Raw genomic sequence first — 12,290 nt, 5'->3', positions numbered from 1 at the left:
TGAAATCCATATAATTAAAAAGTATGTAAATAGCTAAATATTAATAGCTTACTTACTGCATTTCAGGAGATTCCTTTACGACGCAAAATGGACAAAAATTTACCACAAAAGACAGAGATAATGATCCCTATAGTGGAAACTGTGCAACTCTTTACACCGGGGCATGGTGGTACGGCGCGTGTCATTCGTCAAACCTTAACGGGAAATATCATCACGTGTTTAAGAGCCCGTATGGAACAGGATTAAATTGGTATACATGGCATGGCATTCACTATTCACTTAAATCAACAACTATGATGATCAGAAAGAATACAAAGTAGATAGTTATTTTTATAAAAATATAGATTTATAATTGTGTCTCTTTGTTTCTCCTAATTTACACGGTTTTCAAAACGAAAGTTGATATCAGTTGAGATACTAAAAGATTAAAAACTAACAAGTATTATACATTTTCTCATTTATTCATGATCATGAAAACATTTTTTTTTATATCCGTATTCCATTAATTTTTTTTTGCTGACCGGTATTCATACAATCGTTAAGGAACTATTCATCAAATGTCATAAAAAAATCTACCACATCTGGAGTGACTGTCTTAGAATTGCATGGTTTAAGTGGAGAAAAAAGAAAACATGACATCTAAACCTGCTGAGGTTCCAGAGAAACAGAAGAGAACATACAAATCTATACGTTCGAACCACTGCTAGTTCTAGCAAACAGGCAGACTGAAACAACTCCGACCACTTAAAAAAAAACAAGTTAGAAACACATTTAATCAAATACATTAATCAATAGTTTGTTGAAAAAGTCGAAACACGGTGAAAGTAAATTCATAATATGGGAAAAGGGCCGATTATGAATAAAGCTAAACCCTCTCGGCTTGATCAAGAATTCAGGATGATGTTGAAGATGATGAGCCATGCATTGTTTGTAGCAGAAAGTTGTCGATACAACTTGGTCTGAAAATTTTAGTAAAGTTCGTTGACAGATTCCAATGTTATAGATGTGACTAGTGGGGCACCAGATATACTACACTGACATTAAGCTTGAAAAAGTGTATTTTAGGCAAAATAATGCAATATTCATAAAATGGTGAAATATTTCGGTAACGAAGTACAAATGCACACGAACAAATCCCAAGGGGACGTACGCGCGTCCAGCATTGTAGAATTTATTCGACGAAGGCATGTCCAAACTGATCAATTCAGGACGTTCAATTAAATATATGCATAGGAGTATGTCAGTCTTATAGAAGCATTAAAGCCCTTGTTCTTTTTCTTTCTGAGGGCTTCCATGTGGCTTTGTCTATGCAAATACATAGCAAGTCCCATTGACTCCAAGAAACAGTATTATAACTGAAATAATTACCATAAGTTTGTCATTTAATTTTGGGGAAACTTTCCCTCTGTCGCCATTCCGAGTTTGAAACAGGGACAGGTATTTGAACTAAAGGCTAAGTATTATAAAATACATGATTACTTGAAGAATGTTTATAAACAATTTTAATGATCTATCATTCAAATTTTTCATATGTTATTTACCCTTAACTGAAAAAAGTAAGTTTTAGGCGAAGCCGACTGACTCAATGTTAATTAAATACGTTTGCATATAGTTGCTATGCAAATAAAATTTTAGTTTTTACTTCAAATGATTAAGCTATACAAAGGGAAACAATCCAATCTCAGTTATCCAAAACAATTATATATGATTTGTTGTGAGAAAATGAATATCTGTTATAAATATTGGTTTGTTATATATAAACCATTCACATATCCTCCGCAAAGTCTCATTTCGTTTTTCTCACTAGTTGAAGCATAATTGATGACAATATAATGATATCTAGCATGATGAAGCCGCATGACGAAATCTTTATACAGGACAATTTAATCTTCATGAGTTAAGAATTATATCAGCATTTAAAAACATTCTTTTCAATGAAAATATGCTACAGGTTACGTAATTCGATGTTAGTTTTTTGCACAAAAGCTATGTCAGTAGTAATATTTATTTTCAGTAAGAAAAAATCATTATTGGATATGCAATACTCTTTTGTTTGGAGTCTGTTTACTATTTTTAAGAATTTGCGTTCAATATATTTACATAGGTTTACACGTGAAAAAAACAAATTGCTTGCACGCAAAAATAGTGAACACTATATATATATATTCTTGTTCAGTTGGAGAATGAGAGAAAAAGTGGGATGACAATATATGACTACCCCTGTGAGCCTCCCATATTGGTGATCATACGTGATGTGTTAGAAATTTCATGATACTTGTTACATGAAATGGTGAATATTTAAAAAATATTAAAAAACAAAGAAATTTAACAAAAATAATATAATTTGATTAAAAGGTACTTAGGTTTCCATTGTCCGCAATACCGCAAAATTTTTTATTGATATTATTATTTAATTTTTTTCAAAGAACTCTCATAGATAAATTACATTTAAGAATGATATTAAGTGTTTTCTCGTGTGTCATAGTAATATCAGTGAGCGAGATGTCTCTCTCTAATTTTACCAATCATGATCCCAGTAAGGAAAAAGATAAAGATGATTTGTGCATATCACTTAAGTAAAGGGCGTAGTTTCCTTATCTTGAGCTTTTTTCTGGGTAAAACTTAGCCTAATCAGCTTTAAACATGCATATTCTGTTATTCAAATAAAACAATATATAAACATAAATAGTTGTGGTATGATTGCCAATGAGACACTTGAAATATCCGCAAGATACCAAAGGACGTGGATGTAAGAAAGTAGAGGTCAACTTAAGGAATTCAACAATGAGCAAAACTCATACCGTAAAGTAAGCTATAACAGGCCCTTGTATGACAAAATTTGAATCAATTCAAAATAAAACCAACAGTCTGATTTATGTTAAAACAATAAATGAAAAACAAATAACTATTATTCTTTACTTCTTCAACCAAACCAATTTCTACTGGGTGTTTCATGACCTTGACTACCCATTAACGAGTGTCTCGCATGGCTGGTCTTAGTTTTTTTTACAATGTTTTGCTATTATTTTAATTTACTTTCACCAAAAATATGAAAAATCTCAGAAAAGACGAAGTATTGAATTGCAACAAAGGAAAAACGCCGGGAATTTTTTTACAAATGTAAAAAAAAATGTTTTGATAATGTAAAATAAATAAATAATTCAATAAATTAAAGCATACTAAATGCTGGAAAACAGTGACATGAAAACAAGAAATATCCCAACAGAAGCTGGAACAACAAAAAAAAACTAAACAAGGATATGTAGCAACATTTTGCCGTTCAACCTGCAGTTCTAAATACAGAATTTTGATTAGCAAAAACCGCAGTATATGATTCAAACATAGGAGGATATAAAATAAAATACTTCATTCCTTAAAAAAACGATAGAATGTCAAAAAACATTCAAAGTGGTAGAAAATAAGAAAAGGAAACCAAAAATGCTTAACTGCTAAGCTTGTGTGTCTGTCAAACATAGGATGCCTGTATCTTTGGAAAAACTCGTGTTGTGCAGATACAAATGTATAGTAAAACCACATCCCAAAATTTATGATGCAAACAAATGAAAAAACATTACGAATTGAAAAGTACGAATTCATGTTTCCACATTTCCGGTATTGCTTCATCTGTAATATGAATGTTGTTTGTAGTATTGTTGCAGTTAATCGTATTACAACATTCACGTTATCCCTGGTATTGTGGTATTTTGCACCAATTAACTGAAAGAGGAAGAAGCCACATGTGGCGAGAGATGTGGTCAATATAATGAAATGTTTCATATTCATAGTGGTTCTTGGTGTTTTCTTAGGCTGTAGCTGACCAGACAATTCATAAAAACATTTGATGATCATAAGAATTGTTACGAAATTTCCAAAAAGAGAATAAATACTGTTTATCAGGTGATATGGTTTAAGTTCATCCACATAAAGAAAAACGCATTGCATTATACTATATGAAAGTGTATATAGAATACCAAAAACTACGCAACACAGCGATTTTTTATTTGTAGAATGGTGTGATGTTGATAAGGTTAACGGTCTGCTGGAAAGAAGTGGCTGATTTTCACAGCTTTGTTGATGTGATGCTGAATCATAAGCATGTAAATCTGCTTGATCTTTTGTTTCTGTTATATACTTAGGCCACATCTCCGAGATGAAAATCATACAGAGTAAACAGTATTCTAGTAACAATGGTTCTAAGAAAGGCTTTAGGATGGCAACTGTCTGATAAGCTGTCGTTTTATTGTTACATGTATTATCGGTTTGATTTTTCTCGAGTATAGTCAGCATTTGATCATCATAATACATGTCAATAGTTCTGTGTGTCCATGCAGATATATTGGCCACAAACATAAACATAAGTATATAGTAAAAATAAGTCATACTAGCAAATCTGAATCTGGAAAAATAATGAATAAATGCTGTTTGACTGATATCAAATACCCAAATGAAAATGTAGTATAATATAGGTTCAACCAGCGACGGGTATTGGTCACACTGGATATTTACTGCTAATTTCGTTGCTAAGTATACAATATTTCCAATGCAAAAACCCCAAAGAAATATTATCTTTAACTTGTCTGTTACTCTTGGTTTCCTTGGATATTTCCAATGGCTACGATAGTATACTAACACACTGCAGAAAATTAAACTAAATGTAGCAAGAAATAACAAACCAATCATTAAATATCTGGAATTTTCGATTGGAAGAGCTATACTTGTGACAACAACAATTATAACTATAGTTGTTAATAAAACGACCCCGGATATACTGCCATCATGTACTGCATAACTGCCATTTCTCCGGTCCTTAATAAGTCCCGCTGTAAACGGAAGTACAAATGCTGCTCTCAAAATTTTGTGGAGACATCTGATCATGGTGTATTTTTTCTACAAAAATTAAAAAATAACTAACATGATTATTATTATTATTTAGATATGAAACAGAGTAAACATTGTTTTCATGTTTTTAAAATGCAAAGATTTATACGGATTTGTTTTAGGTAACAATTCTAAATGTTATACAATTAAAAGAGAATTATGATTAAATGATTGAACATGCAACAGTCCTTTGAATTTATACTGATGATAATAAATAAAACAAACCCTGATGGTGATTCGCCAATGTAATCAAGTTAGGGAATTGTGTATACTCCGCAACGATGTCTAATCTAACAAGGTCGGACCAGGATGATAGTGCAAAACAATTATGAATTCGCTGCATGTGTATTCTAAATGTAATGAAAGTCTTCCCTAAACACAGTTTGTTTTTGGTTAAAATATTAAGTATTTCCATAAAAGGTGAATTACACAACTCGAAACTATTACTAAATCAGTTTAATCAGAATAGAGGAAATAATAGAATATATAATAGTTAATTGAAATGAAAATAAACGGTACATCAATGTATGACAAATTTACCATGCATTTGTACATTTGGAATGTTTATCAATCAAAAATCAATCAATCTGGACTGCATGATAAGTACCTCCTTAAATCAGTAGGAGTGGTATGCAGTTTTAATACAAGTCATTGAATGAACAAACAGCGTCAAAAAATGTCATACAGATTATTGAAAGCAGATTTGAGTTATCATGACCCACATATATTTTTTATAGATTTTCAAACGAATGTCAATGAAATGTGCACGGTGTCTGTTTATCTAAACATCTTTGGCTCAATCATCTACTCTTTCTTTTCTATACTTATGGAAAATACTTAATGATAGATAAGTGCAATTTTGAATTTCAAAAAAAAAAGTTTGACGTATAGTTCTTTATACCATGAAGACTGTGCTATACTTCCAACGATATTTTACAACCCCATCTTCTTGAAAATCCTGTCCGTAGGTCCGTAATACCTTTTTACTGCCCTTTATAGAATTGTCATAAAAACCATTCGGCTGCCTCAACTCCCCTCTTTTTGAAAATTCTGTTGAAAATCCGCCTCAGCCAATTATGAACACTTTTAAGGGGTTGAGCGAGGAAACCCTCAAGGTTTTACATAAAATACTACAAATGGCTTAGAATGTCATCTCATTTTCCAATGCATAACACTTTGATGATGTGTTACATAAACAGCAGCAGGGTTCAAGACATGCGCGTTAATGGTCATCCTGTGTCTTGTGGGTAACTGAACTGTTTCTGGTCTACCAGTATATAGGCAAACGGATAGATTTGTGCGCATGAAGTATTGTTTAAGCCCGCCCACATTTCGTGATTGTACCAATTCAGGTTTTATGGATCATGTGTTTTGCATTGTTGTTTGTTTTTTTTTCTTGGAGGAGTCGGATGTTGTTGGTTGTATTGTCTAATATTTGTGGTAATACCTATTATCCTTGTATGAATTAAATTGGCCGATAAAACATGTTAACTGCTGTCTGGTTGTTTCTATACAGTAAGACACACGATGTAAGAAACAACTAGAGCACGTTCAACAGTCCTATCTTAATAAAAAATATGCTCTTATTTCCTTAAAAAGTTTTGACAGTAACCCCCTCCTTTAACATAATGTTCAACCCCCAGTTTAAAAATTCTGTTGAAAGATCAATACTACTTCTGCTAACGTTGAACATCTTGTAAAAGTTATAGTTAATCAGCCTTTCTTATTTAAAACTAGACATTTGTTTACAGTTAATGACTGGTATAGCTTTAGTAAACTGACTTTTTGCCTAAATGATAATTGTTTGAAATCGTCATAGTATAGTTTAAATCGGTTCGATTAATTTTTGTATCTGAATTTTAGGACATATTTAGTTATAAAATAAGTCAATTTTGAAATTTAAACTATGTAATCTGCTCTTTCGAGTCGAGTACAATTACATTAAATATTTTTTAACAATGTACGCATAACGTTTTTATATTCATAATAAATTTTCCAAAGTGACTAACATTGCTTGGACACAAAACTAAAAAATGACAACGAAATGAGTTGTGACATAAACAGTAACTTTATTATTATGATATTTGTTCATAATAGTAACAGAATACCAGGAGACGATATTCATTTTGTCCAATGATTGTAGGTTGTCGGATAAAATGCAGATACATATTTTGAAACATGACAACACGAGGAAAGACCGAAATGGAAACATGTGTGCATAATTCAATATTTTTCTTGTTTTCAATAGCTAAACTTGACATATTCCTATAATTAAAATTTTCAGCTGTTACGTGGTATTTCGATCAATCAACCCATCTCTTTAATTAAAGTATCCACCAGTCACATTATCAACCATGTGACCAAGTGTTCCGGATCATCCGGGCACGTGAACCCATTAGGTAATTCGCGTGCCGATACTGTAGGTTAGCTGCGATCAGCACGTGACAGAACTGTCGGCTGTTGCAAAATCTCGCGTGTGTAAAATATATCGGCACGCGCTCCTCCATGGTATAGGTTATTCCCAATCATCTAGTTTATAACATTAAGAGGATTCTGTGATTTAACCATTTTAATATCCGTCAATGCACGTGTAAAATGAATTAATTGCATGTGGGATAATCTTGCTATACTGCATTAATTAAACAGTTCTCGTAACATTTAAATCCTGGACATTAATATTTTTCCATTCTGGGACAGTTTTCACTGCATGGGCATTGTCAGAATTTATTCTCAAAAGTTAGCTAACATGGAATCGGATAAATCAGAAGGGGTTAGTAAAATTTGTTCATTTATTCATTTATGAAATGATACATTTTTGTCAAATTTTTAGGAGCATAAATACGTTTGTGTACCCTTAAAGCTTTAAAAAATTGCATATTAATATGATGATTTAACAGAGAATAATGAAAGTTCTTCTGAAACAAATGTGATTTTCACTTTGTGATTCCCAAAATCACTTAAAATTTTGTCATACAAAAAACTAGATGAAGAAATAAATAGGAAACATACGAGAATTACCGTTATTCTTTAATTTAATAATAACAAAAATAATGACGTCAAAATTAAACATGTAACATCTTGTTTGGCGGCATTCCTAAAACATCACTAATGAATCTTTTAATAAAACATATCATGGTTTCCCCTTAATATAGTGTTGCAATTAGAATTTCCATTTTGTAAAGTGAAGTTTATAAATTTCTGTCCGAAATATAGAAACTCAAAATATTGTACGCTTATTGTTCTATTTAAACTTTTTATACCAATCATTTATGAAACAAATGTGTCTTTATATTTTAATAATCTTAAATGATATATAGTTGCATTAAACTTAAGATGCATTTAACTGTTTTACAGGATCAAACTTCCCACAAAGTAATAGAAAAGAAAAGACGGGACAGAATAAATTCGTGTCTGTCTGAACTTAGTCAGACTGTTCCAGCGGCATTCTCTAAGCAGGTAAGAACACTACTAATATATATAAATACTCTAAGCGTTATGTTATATAAAAAGAATTGAGGTGCATGTTATATCAGTTTATAAATTTATCACGTTATTGTGTAAGAATCTCTTTACCTCGTACTAACCTTTCTTCGAAATGAAATGAATATTTTGAATAATATTTTTGAAAATATGAGTCACCCATCCGAGACCCGATGATGCAAGTGAATCAACAATACTGCCCCTCTCTCTTTTCTCGACAATTTGATCTTGGATCTGACTGTTATGAGTACAATGCAAAATAGATCGAAGTAAACTCAATATCAAATTATAAGGAGGAAAATGGAAACCTCCTCAAAGAAAACTTTAATCACAGTTGAGGTAATTTACACATGTTGGCCTCTTTGGATTGAATTTGATTTTCTTTCAGTCACCTTAAGCGTCGCACATATCATATTCGCGAATATCTTCACTCCATGAAATAATTCTGTTATAAGATTTTTCAAGTTGTATTGAATTTTAACTTTCAAATGACATTTTATTGTTATGCAATATTTTAGAATTTTTATTTTATGCAATATTTGTGAATTGGTTAACTCACCATCCCATCGGTATATAATGCCATTTCACCATACACCAGCATATTGTCGATTACCGTATGTTAACTTCTATACTGTATGTCTTTTTTGTATTGTTGGGTTGCTGTCTTATAGACATATTCACCTGATATACTTACATTTATACATATTGACTTGATAAGAATATATTTAAAAAATCGTCCTGAACATGCATGAAATATTTGCCACTGGACGTTAAGCAAACAACAATAAATCAAAAGAAGCTAAATTTAGAAAATTATCTCTAGAAACGCAAAATTCATTGACAAATAATATATTGCTTGGACAATTTGTACTTTAACGAAAAAAATATTTTATCAAAGTTTTCTTATACGAATTATAAAGCATAAGAGTCTTAGTGTATAAGGAAATTGTTTACCTATAACATATATTTCAGACTTCTGGAAAGCTAGAAAAAGCTGAAATATTAGAAATGACGGTTGAATATTTAAGAGCTATTCAAGCAACAGAATTAGGCATCAGAGTTGAAAACGGTAAAGTATTCATATAATTCATTATTAAACTATGATATATAAACAAGGGATACAAAAAAATGTGAACCATACAGCGACGACACCAACAACTAACTCATTCAAGAAAGCTCAACACACGGTAAACACACGGTAAACACATGGGCTCCGTAGTCAGTCTTTGATACAGATTAAGAATGCAGTCAGAGACCGAACTAGTTTTTATTGAACAGTAAATGCGGTAGTTTAAAACGATTAATATATTGGCAGAGTAAATCATATTTTTAAAGTTATGTGAATTTGATGTTAATTTTCTCGTTTCTCCTTCCTTTTCATATTGCTAGAATGTGTTCTAGTAATACAGTCTTCCCTCGTTATATTGAGGCAAAATTTCACACCATCTCATCGTAAAATACTCAAGTATGAAAGTACATTTTTAGATACAGGAAGTATTGTTCAATGCTTATATTTGTCTTATTCAAATATTGATTCATGCTAATTGACAGTTTAAACGAGTTTATGATGTACAATAGTTCAAGTTCGAGTCGTTCTAAATATCAGTTATTGACAAAAAAAAAAAGTAAAACGAATGATAAAAACATTGCATACTGTTAAGCTGTAGTAAAAATCGGGGTTCATATTCAGATCTCATTTGATTTGTTCATCATATTAACCATCGCATCCGGTCATTAGATAAAAAATCACCATCCTCATAACCATTGTCATTTTGCAATGACCGGTACTTACATGGGTCTGCATTAATTTGAATACATACACAATTGCATAAAAAAACCGAGACTACCTATATAAAGACTGGATATATTGAATTCTGTCAATATTAGGGACAGTTATGTAGAATTCAGAAAACAAACCAAACACAATGACTGACAGATGTAATAATCACTGTGTCGCATTTCATGCTATCACATAATTTGTCGCGTACAATCTACACGTGCCAGTCGCCTTCCTGGAACGTGTCTGTGACAGCATATCCGGATCAAAACCATTTCCTTTGAGAGAATTGTTAACTTTTAAACTTAACCAACGACTATGACTAATGTTTGCTACAGTGGTTACGTGTTCAAACGTGTGTTATCAATGTTGCGCGTGCATTGCTCGTTTATTAATACCCGTATAAATGCTGCATATGAATGTGAAAAGTCGATAAATAGTAATGCGCTTCATCTAATATTTCGTCAAGAGTGAAACATGTTTGACAGTTTTAAGTAGACCGTACTTCAAATTATCGTACCAATGAAAAATAATGATATTGATTATACATTCATCTGTTCATGTCCTTAATACATTTACACATGACTAGGCAGGTGTCCTTTCAAAGTGGTGTTTTGAAATAAAACTTTCTATAACATCGACTACTTGTATCACATTGTCAATGTAACAACCTATTTAATTATAATAATGTAAGTCGATAGGTCACGCTGAATCTAAAAGGTAATTTATTTTACAGTAACTATTATGAACGTTTAAATTAAAACAAATATTTTACATTGATAGATATGTTACTCTAGTGTTAGGGAAGTTATTTAGTTTGAAGTTTACTTCGATTACTTCCTTAATATTTCAATGATTTTTCAAGGTGAAGTATGCTAATAAATTAATTTAATATTTTCTAGGTGACTGGTATAGCTCTGATATTTGGACAGATTTTATGCAACATTACCAAACGGGTTACAACGATTGTATTCGTGAAATCATGCGTTATATGATGGACGTCGAAGGCCTGAATGTCCACGACCAGAGATGTGCAAGAATGATGTCGTACTTGCAAACCAGATTTAAGCCTGACGCGTCTGTAGCAGGTGGTATAGCATATAGACAAAGCATATGCAGAAATAACGCATCCATAAAAAGTCTATCATCTTACAAAGGTTGCACTTCTCATTCCTCAAGTCCTCGATTCAGTCCTTATGCTGTAAATCCACGTCTCAGTTCATATGACTTTCCTTTAAATGGAGAATCAAGGGACAGTTCCTTGACGAAACCAACAAACATCTCAACGCCATTTCATTTAATGCCGTCATTCACTGGGTTACTTTGTTTTGCAGACCGAAATCCTTCATCAAAAAGAGACTGAAATGTTCAAGACTTTCTCACTAAGCAATGTAACAATAAAAACGGTGGAGGATTATCCTTAATTTCGAGATGCATCCTATAAATGTGCACCTATTCAATTCTTTTATGTTTACGATCAAGGCATTATTAGAAAATAAATACATTGAAGAATTAATCAGTTCTCGAAAAGTGGTGGTCCGAAGGGTTTGACTACCAAAATTTTTCAAAGAACCGACACAATTTTTGTATTTTGCACTATAAATAATAATGATGACCAGCAGATTTTCTTCAAAGAAAAAGAACACCATGGAGAAAAGATTTCGAGAACTCTGATTGAGACGGCATATAATGTAGACCTTTAGAAACTGTATGTGTTATGATGTAATGTTGACGTTTGGATATGAGTGTCCGAAATGCAAATATGTGTGAGAAGATATTATAGATCTTATAATGCAATAGGACACATGTTAATAGAAATAAATATTAGGAAATGAAATGTATGCTCTTACTTAATAAAGCTGAGATTCACGACCATCAAATTTTCTAGCTATGAACATAGATTCAATTCAAATTGTGGAAAAGATTAAATTGAAAATTGCAGATAGCAATAATATTTCCTATTGACCATTTTTGTATATTTAAATTTATTCATGGTTATAAAGTAACTATGAACCTGTTCATGGGTTCGAAAAGGGTTAAATCATTTATGCGATTACGTTTTTAAAGAAGAGAATATTTGAAACAAATCTTGACACACACACCATTTGAACTAATTTTACAAAAGTTGGGGACACGTCCCTATTTTGTATTGAAT

At 31.8% G+C, this 12,290-nt stretch overlaps 2 protein-coding genes across 2 annotated transcripts; one reads left to right on the top strand and one right to left on the bottom strand.

The window, feature by feature from the left end:
- Positions 1 to 445: 445 nt before the first annotated feature.
- Positions 446 to 5,230, bottom strand: LOC127707487 (uncharacterized). The gene is made up of 2 exons (XM_052212061.1): positions 5,104 to 5,230; positions 446 to 4,887 (listed from the first exon to the last, which is right to left on the bottom strand). The coding sequence occupies exon 2, from the start codon at positions 4,873 to 4,875 to the stop codon at positions 3,367 to 3,369; it is 1,509 nt and encodes a 502-aa protein (XP_052068021.1). The 5' UTR covers positions 4,876 to 4,887; positions 5,104 to 5,230; the 3' UTR covers positions 446 to 3,366.
- Positions 5,231 to 7,498: 2,268 nt separating this feature from the next.
- LOC127707492 (hairy and enhancer of split-related protein helt-like) lies at positions 7,499 to 12,002 on the top strand. Its single transcript, XM_052212069.1, has 4 exons — positions 7,499 to 7,648; positions 8,233 to 8,334; positions 9,331 to 9,427; positions 11,038 to 12,002. Exons 1-4 carry the CDS (start codon positions 7,586 to 7,588, stop codon positions 11,496 to 11,498), a joined length of 723 nt encoding a protein of 240 aa, XP_052068029.1. The 5' UTR covers positions 7,499 to 7,585; the 3' UTR covers positions 11,499 to 12,002.
- The last annotated feature ends 288 nt before the right edge of the window (positions 12,003 to 12,290 follow it).

The sequence above is a fragment of the Mytilus californianus genome, unplaced genomic scaffold (assembly GCF_021869535.1).
Source record: "Mytilus californianus isolate M0D057914Y unplaced genomic scaffold, xbMytCali1.0.p SCAF_7, whole genome shotgun sequence".
Classification (NCBI taxonomy): Eukaryota; Metazoa; Mollusca; class Bivalvia; order Mytilida; family Mytilidae; genus Mytilus; species Mytilus californianus.
This window is presented reverse-complemented; position numbering and strand designations above follow the sequence as displayed.

Excerpts from the sequence above, each read along its gene's own strand:
- LOC127707492 (XM_052212069.1), top strand. The coding sequence starts at position 7,586 with ATGGGCATTGTCAGAATTTATTCTCAAAAGTTAGCTAACATGGAATCG. Across the intron at positions 8,335-9,330 it reads CAGCGGCATTCTCTAAGCAG|ACTTCTGGAAAGCTAGAAAA; the intron begins GTAAGAACACTA and ends CATATATTTCAG. Across the intron at positions 9,428-11,037 it reads AGGCATCAGAGTTGAAAACG|GTGACTGGTATAGCTCTGAT; the intron begins GTAAAGTATTCA and ends AATATTTTCTAG.
- LOC127707487 (XM_052212061.1), bottom strand. The coding sequence starts at position 4,875 with ATGATCAGATGTCTCCACAAAATTTTGAGAGCAGCATTTGTACTTCCG.